At 45.8% G+C, this 15,593-nt stretch overlaps 1 protein-coding gene across 5 annotated transcripts in view; it reads right to left on the reverse strand.

Annotated features, from left to right (window-relative positions):
- Window positions 1-5,425: 5,425 nt before the first annotated feature.
- Window positions 5,426-15,593, reverse strand: part of smg1 (SMG1 nonsense mediated mRNA decay associated PI3K related kinase) — a 57,611-nt gene continuing 47,443 nt past the window's right edge. For all 5 annotated transcript variants that reach the window (XM_084927068.1, XM_084927066.1, XM_084927067.1 and 2 more), the window contains 15 exons: window positions 14,845-15,079; window positions 14,532-14,743; window positions 14,277-14,433; window positions 13,463-13,652; window positions 11,523-11,803; window positions 10,707-10,916; window positions 10,315-10,452; window positions 9,396-9,548; window positions 9,131-9,310; window positions 8,284-8,511; window positions 7,879-8,090; window positions 7,670-7,770; window positions 7,358-7,531; window positions 6,962-7,068; window positions 5,426-6,630 (listed from right to left, as the gene is read on the reverse strand). In XM_084927068.1, the coding sequence (XP_084783194.1) occupies window positions 6,553-6,630; window positions 6,962-7,068; window positions 7,358-7,531; window positions 7,670-7,770; window positions 7,879-8,090; window positions 8,284-8,511; window positions 9,131-9,310; window positions 9,396-9,548; window positions 10,315-10,452; window positions 10,707-10,916; window positions 11,523-11,803; window positions 13,463-13,652; window positions 14,277-14,433; window positions 14,532-14,743; window positions 14,845-15,079 (2,656 nt within the window). In that variant the 3' untranslated portion in view covers window positions 5,426-6,552. The remainder of the gene's footprint in view (window positions 6,631-6,961; window positions 7,069-7,357; window positions 7,532-7,669; window positions 7,771-7,878; window positions 8,091-8,283; window positions 8,512-9,130; window positions 9,311-9,395; window positions 9,549-10,314; window positions 10,453-10,706; window positions 10,917-11,522; window positions 11,804-13,462; window positions 13,653-14,276; window positions 14,434-14,531; window positions 14,744-14,844; window positions 15,080-15,593) is intronic.

The following is a 15,593-nucleotide window of genomic DNA, read 5'->3' on the forward strand; positions in this document are numbered from 1 at the left end:
CAACCTTCAGCGGGCCCGGGTCTGGGGTTGAGGGGCTCGTCCTCGGCTTGTCTCCTTCCCGGGCAAATGTTGATGAAAACTGACGCTCCTCTTGGTTCGTGAAAGGTTGAGCGTTGGTGGATTTTCTTTTGCACTCAACTTTCTTGGCTAGACACCTGAGAACCTGGTTGTGTCTCCATGTGTGTCTGCCCTGAGTAAGGCTAGTCCTACAACCAACCAAGATGTGCTTGAGTGTTGCTGGGACTGTACACAAGGGGGAGGATGGGTCCTTTCCAAACCACAGCTGCAGATTTATTGGAGAAGGTAGCACATCGTATGTCACGCGGATGATGAAACTTAGTCTATTAGACTCCAAGCCCCAGATTTCACTCCATGAGAGTTTCCTCTTTTCCACACTCTCCCAATTCATCCAGCGACCCTGTTTGGCCAGCGCTATGGCTCTGGCATGTCTGGCTGTTTCCTCCTGTCGCTGCACCTCCTCCACCACCATTTTTCGACATTCGGTTACAGATGCCTGTTGCCACCGAGGTGTTACTGCTCCAAGACCAAATCCACCTCTGCCCTGTTGGACGTGACCCACCACGTCACGATGCCGAAGAGCAGATTTGGCCTGTAGCACAGATGTGACTGGGGTCCACTTCCTCCCCGTTGCTAGGGTGGGAGCAGCGCCTCCCACTATGGGGTCCCGGGAGTCCGTGAGTGACATCTCAAGCCTCACTTTTGCACATTTAAACTCTGCAACCAGGCTGGGGATAGGCAATGACAGTATCCCGTCGCTGTAGACTCCAATGCTGCTGAGGCACTTGGGAAGTCCGAGCCACTTCTTAACGTAGGAGCTCACTAACCTCTCTAGTCAATTGGCATGATTGAGTGAGACCTAGTAGTAGTCTGGGTAATAATCCAAACTGGAAGCACCAGAGCTTCAGTTTCCCTGGGAGTGCAGGGTTGTTAATCCGCTTGAGGTCATCAGCCAAGTTCTGCCTTAATTGTTCTAGTTGCCACGTATCATTGAGGTCTGCATTGTACCACCGTCCCAGGCTCTTTCTGGGCTTCCCTAAGACTGTTGGAATTGGTTCTCCACTGATATAGAATTGCTTGGCTGTCAGTTTTCCTTTTATGATGGAGATGCTGCAAGATTTACTTGGCTTAAACTCCATCCTTGCCCATTGTTTTCCAGGAGCTTCTGTAGGAATCACCTAGTACATGGTTTTGTTGTTGTAATGATGGTCATGTCATCCATGTAGGCTCTAATGGGAGGAAGACGCTGAAATAGTTTAAGGCCATCCACAAGATCTCTTGTGGGACTGACCCAAAGGTGTTGGCAAGGTCTAAAAAGACCACATGAAGGTCTCTTCGTTCTTTTTTGGCAGTTTGAATCTGGTGCCAGACGACGCTGGCATGCTCCAGACATCCCGAGAAGCCCCGGATGCCAGCCTTCTAAACTGATGTGTCAACATAGTTGTTTCTTTGCAGGAAAGCAGATAGTCTTTGGGCCAAATCACTGAAGAAGATCTTTCCCTGTACATTCAGCAGGCTGATCTGGCAAAACTGGCTGATGGATGAAGAGTTCTTCTCCTTAGGGATCAGAATACCTCCTGCTCTTCGCCAAGCCTTTGGAATCACTCCTTTCTGCCACGCTACCTTCATCAGCTTGTTCTAGTTGCCACGTATCATTGAGGTCTGCATTGTACCACCGTCCCAGGCTCTTTATGGGCTTCTCTAAGACTGTTGGAATTGGTTCTCCACTGATGGTTCTCCCACGAGTATTTGAGGACTCGTGGGGTGTTTTTATAGAGCCTATATGAGATGCCATTAGGTCCTGGGGCCGATGCTGCTCTTGCCTGCTTCACTACCTTCTCCACTTCACTCCATGTAGGTGGTCTTATGTCCATTTGGTGTTCAGGTGCCTGGATGGGCGGCATATCAGTCGGAATGGTAACTGGCTCATGCCTCTGATCATAAGAGTAAGTTTTCCTCAGATGATCTTCCAGGTCTTTTATGGGCATTTTGAGGCACCCGCTCTGCTCTTCAACAAAAAGGCCCTTAACAAAGTTGTATGGGCTGCTGTAGAAAAGGGTCCTTGTCCGTTCTTTCTTCTTACGTTGTCGTCTGAGGTGGTCTGCTCTTTGCAGCTTAGTAAGTTGTTGCTTTATTTCCTCCTGCAGGGCAGTAAGTCCCTCCCTTTCTGTCTCATAGGCCCTCCTCCACTGTTGCCTCAGTTGTCTTCTCTCTTTCACTAATCTACCACTTTCCCGCTGTCTCCTAGACCTTAACTGGTTTAAATGGCCTTTAAACCAGTAACCTCTGAGAACTGTTTCTGCTATTAAAACAGTTTGTTTTGATAACCCTGAATGATTCTTGGTCACAACATTTGCACCATCAGAGAAAGCTCATTTTACTCCACACATTTGGAAAATCACAGTTTGAACATAAAATCCCAGAATAATTAGTATTTGAGATTGCTGCAGCAACAACATTAAAGAAAAATATCTTTTCATGTTGCTGTGTTTTCATTTGAAAATATAAAATGTTAAAGTTTTTTATGTAAAACATAAAAACAACAAAAACTTAAGACGTTAAAGATGTCCTGATAAAATCTGTGAATGTCTCAATTCATCGGTGTTTCCATCTGAGAGTCTACAGGGTGAACACTGAAGTTGGGTTTTAGAAATACAAATGGCAACAGGACACGGGTTAACTTTGACCACACTAACGTCTAGTTTAAGGTGAGAGAAGTAAATGCATCACAGAAGCTAAAAGGAGCTGCTAATAAGACCCATGAGATGGTTCACATCATCTAACAAGACTTCAACAGAACCTGGAACATTAAAGTTCACTTCCGGTCTGTGTGATGATTGTACTTATATTACCTGAGCTAATGTGGATGCTGTAAAATCAGCCGGGCTGAAAAAACAAGTACACATTTGGTCAAACTGTGCTGTAACTTCACATGTTGTGAAATCTTTGAGAAAAGAAAAACAGAGAAGTCATAAACTCCTTGATATGTTGACATCATGTCAGTAATGCACACAGACGTATGTTGGAAGGGTGAGCTTAACAGTTAAGATACAGTCCTCCATACAGTCTGTACACACTTTGTCATAGATAATAAAGGTGTGATAATAAATAAAACCATAAATGTTAATCAAGTCATTTGATTTTTTCTAAATTGGAAAATTATTTTCCAATTTATTTAATTTCCACCATTTTTGCGACTAACTGTTTCACTTCCAGGTGACTGTTGTTGTAAATGAAACTGGATTCAAACTTCTGCTGTGCAGCTTACTTAGTGTCCTCTGATGGGCAGTGTGCAGTCACACAAAACAACAACTTAAATGTCCCCATAACCATGACTGCAGTTTGGAAATGTAAAGGACATTATACTGTAACTACTACTGTAAAATCAGTGCTGTGACTTTAAGATCACAACCTGATTCCAAACAGTCTAACGTCAACATTCTGACCCCTGGAAACAGAATGAGATCACAGGATGGCAACAAAATGGACTTTAAAATGAGATCTACCCAAACAAAGAGTAAGAGCACCTATGTAAGAACAAGCATCACTGCTGTGGAGTTTGTTTTACATACAGACTCGGGGCTGCTCGTCTCCTCTTGGCATTTTCTTATTTAACCATTGGTGACTTGGAACCTCAAAGTTTAGCAACAAAACACTTTGTTTCCTTTTTCCATCAAACATTTCTTTCAGTCATCTGCCATATCGCGCCATCAGCCAGAGGGGCCGACGGCGCGATATGGCAGCCTCGCTTCTCTCAGTCTGCCCCAGGGCAGCTGTGGCTACAACCGTAGCTGCCTCCACCAGTGTGTGAATGTGAGAGTGAATGAATAGTGGCATTGTAAAGCGCTTTGGGTGCCTTGAAAAGCGCTATATAAATCCAATCCATTATTATTATTATTATCTGTGTTTATCAGTGACTAATCTTTATTCAATAACCACAAAGTACACAAATACAAGATTAAATATTTTATTTTGCTTTATTGGTGGATCAGGGAGGAGTCCCAGCTCGGGGGTCGCACCGTGAGTCAGATGTTACTTTACCCACACCGGCTGCTGTGCGACCCTCTCGGGGATCCTCACTCTGGTACGATCCTCTAATGAGGTGGAGCGTTTTAATTCGGACTTTAATCCAAAAAAGGAAAATCGATTCAAACAAACAAATAAAACGAGTTAAAGCCTTCCAGCGGGGCATGCAGCCTCCAGCTCCCTCCACCCTGTTACAAAAGCACTGGTTTAATTAAGAATCATAATATTGGAAATATTTCCAAAATAATTATATTGGAGTAATAATTGTAAAGAAGGCCCAACAGCGTCTCCAATTTCTAAGAATCCTCAGAAAATGGACCCGAAGAAGGAGCTTCTGATCGTCTTCTACTGCTGCTCCACTGACAGTGTGCTCCACCTGTGGATGGTTCTCCCGCTGCAGCATCCTACGGGACCGTCCACACCCAGGACATCGGGTGTTTAAGCTGCTGCCGTCTGGCAGGATGTTCAGGCTGCTGAGGTCGCGGACAAACAGACTGAAGGACGGCTTTTACATCAGGGTAACAGCCCTAATCAATGCAAACAGCTGAGCTGATTGAATACCTCCCTGGACTTTACTATTATTGTTATTGCCCACACAATAATAATGTGCAATAAACATTCACTCATTTATTTATTAAGTCATTTCATTTTTTTTTTACTCGTACCTTTCTTGCGCTTAAAAAAGTCCACTTCAAGTTACTGTGTTGTGCCGACGTGGGACAGTTTCCAATTTCGTTGTCTTATTGCACCATGTCTGACTGCAATGACAATAACGAGCATCTTATCCTAATAACCTTTTTACTGTGGTTCAACACATTTTCTCACACAGGTCCATAAAAACCTTTCAAAAAGTTTACTTTTTGACAAAAAAGTAAACTTTGTCTTAAAATGACAACAGTACGACATTATGATTTATTATTCCACCATTTTAATTTGTCTCAAACATCTGATTCTTGCCATATTTTTATGATCCAATTTTTGGGGGTTTTATCAGAATTTTATGATATTCATAAAAATGAGGACTCCCATTAACTATTACTTTAATACTTACTAAGTCATTATTCATTTGACAGGGGGCCATAAATCACTGGTTTTGACATAAGGTGTCTAATATCACTGTCTCGCCTGGATGAGCTTCAGAAGAGCTGAAGAAATTCAGATGCAACAAACAGATCTGACCTGACTGTACAAAATCGACCCCGGCAGCTTTTGTCGACCCCTCTGGTTGAAGACGTATCTGTGTCGTAGGTAAGTTAGCATCCCTACTTAGTTGAGCTGGGCGAGGATGGTCATTTCCAGCAGACCCCTGTTCTTTTTTTTTGAGAAAGCACCAGTGTAATCGTTCAGCCCCAGTTAGAACCATCACAGAAAACACCACACCTCTCTGTTCCACGTTTATTTGGCATCCAACAAAATCCAATAAAAGCTTTAAGAATTAACATGTTTCACCATCACCAAAAACAACATTTCTCCCAATAAAAATGTAAAACTAGAAGGTCAGAAATCATAAAAAGCAAGCATTACGGCTTGGGGTGTAAGTACATGATGCAAGCAGCTCGAGACAGGCAAGTTGGAAAAAGGCAGAAATCTAATCCTACTGATAGTAAAGCACAACACAGATTAAAGATCCACACTGAAGAAAATCAAGCAGAGGTTTTCCCTTCAGTTGACTCACAGCCACCTGAAACTAACATGACAGGGTGTTTCAGCTGTAACCACAAAAAACAGAAAAGACCTCCTGAGAAAACAATTCTACTTCATCTTTTATTCGGTGAAATCTAACAGCACTTCAGAGTCAAGTTTGTTCTTTTTAACAACCAAAGCAAAGTTTGATTATTACGTTTCCACCGTGCTTGCAGTTGGATTGAAATAGAGTCTTTTAAACCCCCATTTCACTCCGTCCTCCCCACAGTGTTACCCACTGGCTGCTCAGGATGATAATGCCAAAAGTTGAGAGAAAAACGCGTAGCCGTGTAAGCCATCTAACCGTCCACTGAGTTTCAGCCACAGTAAAGTCCCAGCCAGTGTGTCAGCTGTGTGCTCCGGAGGAAAACCGCTCACCTCTCGCTTCATCTCGCCCTCTGCTGGGCTCTGACGGCCACAAAAAGATGCAGTGATGTTTATAGGTACAACTTGACAGTCAGCTATGTAGGTGAGAGAGGGAAGGTATTTTCAAGTTGAGGGTGAGGTGGCTTTTGCCTTCCTTCCCTCCTTCCTCTCCTGGTGCCACCATGCCCACTCAGACCCCAAAAAGGAAGGCCGGTCAGCAGGCGCACCAAGTGCCGTGTTAGCCCAATCACCCATTGTTGGGGGGAGTGTGGTTGCAGCAATGCTACGAGGTTGCTGCCCCAGTTTGGGTACCCAGGGGTGCGGGAGGGTGGACTAAGCATCCACGTCCCATATTCTTCCCCTAGTATGGCCTGGTACTGCTGTTTTGACACCCAAGTCCCGCTGGACTCTGGTGGATCTCCAAGCCTTCGCTGGACCAGACATGAAGCAGCAGAGTGTTCACACCCATGCAGTCCAGCCCTCATACAGCTGGGCCAAGTTATCCATGTTGGTAGCCTCCTTGATAACAAAGTCCACCTGCAACCAAAGCAGATGTGGTCAGTTTTAAATACAGACAACGTTACTGTTACGATATCTGACCCTTTCATAATGATTATAATCTGCTCAGATGATCTGATTCCAGTCTTTGTTTAAAACTGGACTTTGCTGTGCTCAGACTCATGCAGACCACTGCTGCTGCTGCTGCATTACAAAGGCTTCAGACATCTGATAAATCCATGTGACTCTCACGGCAGCAGACATCTACTTCACACTGTGTTTGTTTCTTTTAAACAACGTCTTCATCCTGTCACGAGGCTGCTTTGACATGCCTCCCTATTCTCCTGGTGGTTACTAAATGATGTGCTACCTGCTCGGAGACACTCATCCTCCTGTTGGGATCGATGTCTCGGCCCTCCAGTTTGGCTTTCACTCTCTTCCACACGCTGACCGCGTAGGAGTTCCTCTCTTGGACCGCTGAAATAGAACAAAGTGTTTGTTCAGATGAAGTCTCTAATGTTAATGTTTGTTCTGCACAGGAACCTGTGTAGACACTGGGATACAATTTCATTTGCTAAAGGTAGGTATGCACCAAGCCTACAACTCCTGCTGAACATAAGTACTGAGACTAATCCTCACTCTGAGAAAGGGAACGAATGCTCTTCTGACCTCAGACTGCTGCATACATATTACATATTTGTGAAACCTGCTGCTTTTTCAAAAGCCCCAGTTTCCAAAGATTGTGAGGAGAGTGAAGGAAGAGTACCTCGTCCTGTTTTGGGGTCTCGTACAGCCCTCTTGGGGCTGGAGTTGAGACCTTTACTGCTCACTAGAGTACTGGGCGGGGTATCGGTCGGGGTTCCCAGGTTGCGTGGGGGAGCCTTGCGTGCATTCTGGGACATCGAGTCTGGCTGGGTTTTCACCCCACTGCATCTGACAGCTAAATGAAAAACATAACAAATACACACACATGTGTGTACGTGCCACATGTTCACTTGACAGGACGCACACTGACACCAGTGAAAACCCATTTTCCCCACCATAAGGTGTAGCATGCTACAACATCGGGAGGCTATACCTGCTGCAAAGCTCGACTGTGCTGCAGAAACAGGACTGGAGCACTCAGTGTCTCTGTCGGTCACCAGTGGGGAGGCAAAGCCCACCAGGCCGTTATAGACGCTGTTGGAATAAACGGATGCATGCATTAATAACGATTATTAATAACAATTAATACGATTTTTATGTGAAAATTAAAAAGATCAGTAAGTGTGTGTGTGACCCAAGCACCTCTGGCTCTGTGAGTGCAGCTCTTTCAGAGTACTGGGGATTTCTTCCAGGAGTTCGAGCTGCTCCTGGCTGAGGTGCTGTCCACTGGCCTGGACAACAGTGAACAGCACTAACTGGATGTTGTCTTGCCAAGCTTTGTACTCCAACAGGAAGTGACGCACGCTGCCCTCGTATGTCACCTCTTCACCATCCGCCAGCGCTGCCTCCTCATCCTGTACGACATAAGAAAGAACAGTGACGACTGCAGGTTCACAGCAGGATGCAGCAACGTGCAACACACGTGTGGACCATCTTTAAACCTTTGTGCTCGCTCATCTTCTACACTTATTCAAATGGCAAACACATAATAGTGGTGAAAACACCCCAGATTTTAAAATCAGCTGTGTGTGTGTGCCTCAGGTGTACCTTGGCCATGGCCCTCAGCAGGTGCTTGACGTCAGCTAAATGGCGGTTGTGATTAGAGAGAATCGTTTTGATCGAGTCCACCAGCAGCTGCAGTGTTTCTCCACAGGTCTCCAGCTGCTGCTCCCGTTCCTCCTGATTCCTCTGCTCCATGTTTAGCTCATCCTCCAGCTGCCTCTGGGCACAGCTGAGCCACTCCACACTGCCTATAGGCAGGTCTAGCACTGGACTCTGTAGCAATGGAAAGCACATCGCCGTCTTATCAAGTTTCTCCAAACTCACTGGGTGATCACTCAAAGTGTTTCAAAGAAATGCAGCTGAGGGCAAAGAAGGATGTAAACATGGTGGCCAATGATAGAGAAACAAACATCTGTTAGACTGTGAAGATGAACTGTGAATGCAAACGGAAACATTTCGTTTCAGTAGGAACTCCAAGCGTTACATGTCAAAAGCAGGTTTGGAGTGGTTAATGTTTCGCTAGCACCTGTAAAGTCTGGTTGTCCAGACACCGACAGGAGAAAACTGACCCTCGCTCTGACCTCAGTAAATGTTTGTTTATTAACTCAGCTGATTGTCTGACTGCATGCTGAGAGTTTTAATAGAAAAGTTTTAATAACTTCCTGAACTCGGTGTTTTTAAATGTATCATAGCCTGACAGACTTGTTAAGGGCTGGCTGGAACTAGGTTTAATATCCTACATGTGACAGCAGAGCATTACATGTGGAAATGAATGTTATTAAAGATGAAGGACTAATTATTTAAAATGTTATCAGTGCGTGTGGTACAAAAACAAGGCTGCACCAGAAAAACTTTGTTGTTGACAGAAATGTAGGTCAAAGGTCAAACCAACCAGTCTGTGCAGGAGCTGGAGTTCCAGTGCAGACACCGTGCTGCTAAACTGGGCAGCGTACGAACACGTCTGCTGGCAGCGCTTCAGCAGTTCAAACAGGGCTGCGTCCATGCTGAGAGCCTCGGGGGATCGGGTCCGAAGGCCTTCAAAGTTGAGGATCGTGGAGCACAGGAATGTGACCTGGAAAGGAAGAGTGGCAAAATAGGCATTTTGTCCAAATGTGGTGATCAGTGACAGTAGGAGGCGAACACAGCAGCGGCTGTACCTGGCTGGTGCGCTGGTTGTCTCTGGCCACCATGGCGCGTCTCTCTCTGATGGTCATCTCAAAGTCCTGCAGGACAGGCGCCAGTGCTGGGTTGGCTCCACCGGCCCACTTTAAACGCTGCTCGATGCTAGCCTCCAGCGACGCTAGCTTCTCCTGAAGACACCACCAACGTGAATCACAGGACAGGAAAAATGTTTCATACAACTCACAGCCCTGATAACGATAAGCGGAAATATTATTACAGTCATAATGAAGCTCTGAGAGGAATACTTTGCACTGAGGTGGATGCACATGATCACAGCATCGTTTCCATGGTAAAGAAGGAAGAGAGGGTGGGTGCATGTGAGATACATAGACTGGTTTCCCATTACAACACAGTGTGCATGCTTGTCGTCATAGCAATGCGACATGAACGCTACAACAAAGGGGGCGTCGCTTGCTTAAAATCAGGCTTCAAACTTTCCTTTTTGCTAAAGTAGCATCAGTGAGCGTCTCACCAGACCCCCCTCCTGCGTTCTGAATGACACCTGACGCTATGCACAGGCAGGCCGTAGCCCCTCCTGCATTGGTGTCACTTAGCCAGCCTGCAGGGGCTGGTGTAACAGCAGCTTCTGATGAGGGGCGTCCCCATAGTGAGACACTCACATCTGATACTCAGAGAACCTGGGTTATATACATAACCTTAAGTTAGCTTGAAGGACTTTTGGTTCGCCTGGCCTGGCAACCCATCAGGCTTTTCCTGAATTTCACTGACATGCCTTTCAGGTAATGTTACTGAGCTGCTGCAGTTTAACTTTACTATGAGAGTTTCCTGTAGTAGTTCCTATGTTAAATATACTAAAGTATGTTTAAAAATGTCATTGTCCTAAAGTGGCCAGAAACTATTATGGTTTTGATCTGGGAATGAAGACAAACTCACCTGAATGGCAACGATGGCTGCTTCATCCTGACTCAGCTTATACAGCTTCTTCTTCATGTTGCTGAGGATCACAGAACGAGGAGGAATGCTGACACTTAAAGGCTGATTACTGGGACCCAGAACATCCTCGTGCTGCCACTGAAAGAAACGTACCAATAAAAACAGTGGTATATTTGGACAATCACCAAATGACACGAAGTTATGTCAGAGATGATCCAGACATCAATTACCACCGATTCTAATACAGCTGACCAGAACTCGCCCCTGTCTTTGCAGCACTTTGTGTTAGCTTCACTGATCTTCAGCTTACACCGCAGGCGACTGGAAGTATGTTTTGTGATGTGAAAAGTGATCACAACTCCAAAAGCAGCACTACACACTGGTGCATGTACCTGGAACATAGCGATGTGCAGCTGGCTCCTCTGCAGGCTGGCCTTGGCAGCTTCCAGGTTGCTATCCAGCCTCCTCAGCAGGTCAAATTTTTTCCATGCTGTGTCATAGGACGACACCAGCACTGTGGCTCTGTTCAACAGCAGCTGGGAGACTCGACCTGACGTCAGCCCCTGCTCCACTGCCTTCTTACAGAGCTCGTCCAGAGAAACCTTTGGAGAAACACGCATAGCAAAGGTTACTTTATGGTATTCTTTACAGTCTTTGAAAACTGGAACAATAAATGTGTATCCACTTTGCATTTACACTAAAACATTCAACATTTCACACACACACAGGTTTCTTTTGTAAATAAGGTTTTTCCACTTTTCCACGATGGAGTACGGTGAGTAGAATCTGGTGAAAAATGAAGAATCCATCGTGGAAAAAGGTTGCAACATGAAAAATATTTGGAACAGGTGACACATGAGTATGAGATCCAGAAAGGGCAATGACTGCCCGACAGTCTGGGGGAGGCTTTGAACGAACAGGTTATTAACTCAAACCCACTGATTACTGCAACTCTGCAGCTGAGAGAGCGATACTTATTTTTAAACAGGACTGCCTGACCAAGATGGGCAGCAATGATCAACAGATCAACCAACCTGAACTAGAACGCAGCCAACAGGTGCTCAGCATTTCTAAAGACTCCTTTAAGATAGTTGGAAAAATTCAATAATGAACACTCTTTTTAACGTTGACATGGAGAACATGAAGGTTGAAAAGAACGTTGAGAGAACAAAGATACTGAACACCACATAATTCCACACAGATCATACCTTGCTCTCTGCACCAAAGTCTTTTGCTTCCACCTGAGCGACAATGTCCACACCGAGGGCAGAGAGGGTGCTGCAGAGGGCCAGACTGAGGGCTTGGCTGGGCATACCCATAAGCATCTGCCGGACAAACTCAGCAGTGAAGGCCTTGATGGGACGAATCATCTGTTCCTCACTGACCACTGCTGCACCCGACCCAGTGCTGCTGGGCCGGCCGTACAGGGACTTCCCCAAACCAACGGGTCCATTTGTAGGTAACAGGTCCTCAGCTGGGGCGCAGGTACCTGCAAAGATTTGTCCCACAATCATCAGACATGCCGCAAGAATATCTGGTTATTTAAACCACGGAGCTCACAAATACCTCGGAAAGCTATGTTCTCTCTTTCTATGCGAAACACTGAGCACAGTCTGACTTTGTCAAGGTGCAAAGATCCAGAAACACTTCATAGTGGAAGAAGAAAAGGCTGTAGGTTATGGCTAAATCAATATTTTAACAATGCTCAGCCCTCTCTATAGTGTTCATGGCATCAAGTGGGTGCTTTTAATAAAGTGCAACAACATGATAAGTAGGGCTGGGTGTCGTCACTGATTTCTAGAATCCATTCGATTCACCATTCGATTCAATTCGATTTGGATCTGGGAAATTTTGCCTCAGACAGTCAGAAACATTATAATCAGATCACGCATCAGCACATTTACATAGTTTTGTATCTATAAAAAGGAAGCTGACACTTTCCAGACTTTATCAAAGGTGTGAGCGTCACAGCAGAGGCCTTTGTGTCAAAGCAGCTGAAGATAAAACACAGAAAAACATGAAGGAGGTTTTCCTGTTCTGGGATTTTATAAAAATATTCTTCAGTACATCAAAAACGAAAGAAAATCATTAATCAACATATGAACGTCACCTGATGCTGCTGAAGTGAAGCAGAGCAAAGTTACAGAGGTTTTAGAGACACAGCATTTTGCAATTTTGCATCATTTTAAAAAGTTTCAATTTGTTCAGTATTGAACAGCAGAAACGAGGCTTTGTTTTCAGAAGTTAGTAAAAGGACAAAAACAGCGGCCGACAGCCTGTAAACAACATGTGCGAATAATGCAGAGAAAAGATTTTTAGATGGGAAACTGTTCATGAAGTATACTGAGGGAGAGAGGGGGGAGAGAGGGGAGAGGGAGAGGGGAGAGAGAGGGGAGAGAGGGAGGGAGAGAGGGGAGAGAGAGAGAGAGAGAGAGGGGAGAGAGGGGGGAGAGAGAGAGGGGAGGGAGAGGGGGGAGAGAGAGAGAGAGAGAGGGGAGAGAGAGAGAGAGAGGGGAGAGAGGGGGGAGAGAGAGAGGGGAGAGAGAGGGGAGAGAGAGGGGAGAGAGGGGAGAGAGAGCGAGCTGTGCATGAAGTGTGATTTTATCGTGTTGGAAGCAAAACAGCGACAGTCAGAGTGAGTCCATGACGATGTTTATGTGAAGCGTAGTTTGGATCTTCTTTTGCTGCTGGTTCAGTCGATAATGTTTGGAGAGAGATCAAACCTGCAGCTTCAGAATCAGCGCAAAAAGGCCGTAAACACAAAGCTCGACCCACCGATGGATCAGAGTCAGCGAGCTGTCGGCTTTCAGCCCCGACCGTGTCCGTGCCGTCGGGTGAGAAAGGCGACGTCTCACTGATCCTGATCCGTCGGCGGGTCTTTGTGTTCACGTCTTTGTGCAGAATCCGTGTTCCTGCTCTCATTTACTGTTCTAGCTGTTTGGTGGTTGTTGAAATGTTGTGAGGTTTAACCTGAGATTCTGGCGTTTTGGGCAAAATAAATTTATATAAAAAAAATCGATTGAGGATTTTAATGAATCGATATCACGTTATCCAAGCTAGAATCGATTTTAATCGATGAATCGATAATCAAAACCCACTCCTAATGATAAGTTCATCCTCAGTCTGTGTGGCCGTGAAGAGCTCTTACCAGAAAGAGTCTGAGCAAACGAGGAACACAGCCTGAAGAAATCCCTGATGGTCTGCAGTCTCTTGATGAAGAACACTTCCTCCATCAGCTGACGCTGATTCAGGCTATCAAAGAAGTGGAGCTGTGTGGCTCGGGCCTCCCTCAGAACATCCACCTTTCTCCACAGGGGCGGCACCTCTAAAGAACTCAGCTAAGGATAATGCAGAGCAAAGTAATATTAGTCGCTCCAGGAAACAACAGCGTAAGAAACACAGACTAGTTCCTGAAGAGCAGGTTAGGACTGGATCCAAGCTTATCCTGCACTGTGTTTCCACCTGCTGTCAGAATACAAAGTGCATTGTTGTTTGCTGTGTTGGTACACAACCGTGCCTGTGTAGTGTGTTGAGAATAACATGGAACCTGGTGGCCAATTATGGTACAGAATTGAACTCAATATTTAAAATAAACACAAGCTATAAAATGCACCGCGAGTCATAAAAATATCACGTTACAGACGTGACAAGGATTTCTGATGTCATTTTAGGTCTTTCACTGCATTGTTCTGCCCTCTGCAGCCCCTAATCTCTTTGCAGTGGCAGTGCAAGAGTGTACAGGTGCTGCTAATTGACCAGGTGTGGATAAAGGCCTACCTGAGGCGGGCTTTCATAAAGGCTCACTAGTGTTTGTCTTAGTGGTACCAGCTATTTGAGCCAACTTGTTATGCGATTTAAAATAAAAGCTCTTCTCTGTGAAATTCTGGTATCAGTCTCCATGTTTATGTCGCAGCTTTGGAGCCGGGTCGTAACACGCATTCACTGAATGTGCAGAAATGTACCTTTTCAGTCAGCTGCCCAAAGGCCGTCTCCAGCTGAGTGAACATGCCATCAAAGGCAACCAACAACATTTGACCTGCAGACATCTTTGGTGTGTCCTGGCCCTGTCCATCCATGCTATGAGGCTGGATCAGTTCAGAGTACTGCACACGCAGCATTCTGACAAACAGACACACACAAAACAAACTTTAAGCATGCAGGTTAGCAGCAAGTTAAACAGCACTGTGTCCGCTAAAAATGCACGACAGGAACTCCACCTGGTGATGTGGAGGCAGTGGTTACGGCCGTTGTGGTCCAGGCCTGTGCCGGTTTGCAAACTATCGGCCAAACCTTGCAGGCCAAGACCATCAGAGCTCTGATCTACCAGCTGCTCCAGTTCTGCCAACATGGACTCCAGAGTCGGCTCTCCTTTGATCATACATCGCAGAGCCTCTGGAAAGATGATCTGACGGAAATTGGTGTTCAGCTCCTGCAATAAAAAGACGACAGGCCAGAGCAATGTCAGCAAAAAGACTTTACACGGCCTCAGCCTGTTCCTGCGCGGCTTCATAGTTTTGCAGGTGGACCTACCTGCAAGCACGTATACACAGCACTGGCCAGGTAAACAACCTGGGTGGTAGCTGAAGGTGGAGGGAGCTCCAGGTCATGAGTTAAAAGTGGGCAGCGTTGCAGCAGTGTTACAAGCCCATTGATGTTTCCAATCATACTGCATAGCTCCTCCAAAAACCACGCCCCATCCCGAGACGTCAGGTCCACGAGCTGCTCCCCGGCGCTGGTTGCTGCACCCTCCATCACCAGGTTGCGTCTACGGTCAATCAAACACAAGACAAAAGTGGGTTCACTGTGTCCACTGCAGCTTTTATCCACCCACTCGAACCCAACCACACCGAGGTTGGACTGATCTCATTTCCAGCGCTGCTGAGGACCACATCGTTTTTTATTACGTCCCATTAAAGCCCCATAAGTAAAAATGGTGCACTCTCTTTTTCACATGACTGCATGCTGCTATAGACACTTCACTTTATGCACAGAGCACTTCTCGCCATGTGACCTTCTGCCCACTCTAATGTGTGAGATCAGTAACAGTAGCACGCCTGCTAGCTTCCATGGTTATTATCACAGGTGAGTTGGCCAAGTCTCACTAAAGAAAACAGAGTCCTACATGATCTGACCAGGACTCAGTCGTGCTGACAGCAAAGATAAATCGCCGAGAGCTGGATGAGGAGGCCTGCTTCCAGTCTGTAGAGCAGCCTGTGACAATGCCAACAGTCTAGCAGATTGCTTCGGGATACAACCTTTAAAGCTCTGTGCCAACGCAA

This window comes from Perissodus microlepis, chromosome 4 (genome assembly GCF_051167445.1).
Source record: "Perissodus microlepis isolate ML-2025 ecotype Zambia chromosome 4, ASM5116744v1, whole genome shotgun sequence".
Lineage (NCBI taxonomy): Eukaryota > Metazoa > Chordata > Actinopteri > Cichliformes > Cichlidae > Perissodus > Perissodus microlepis.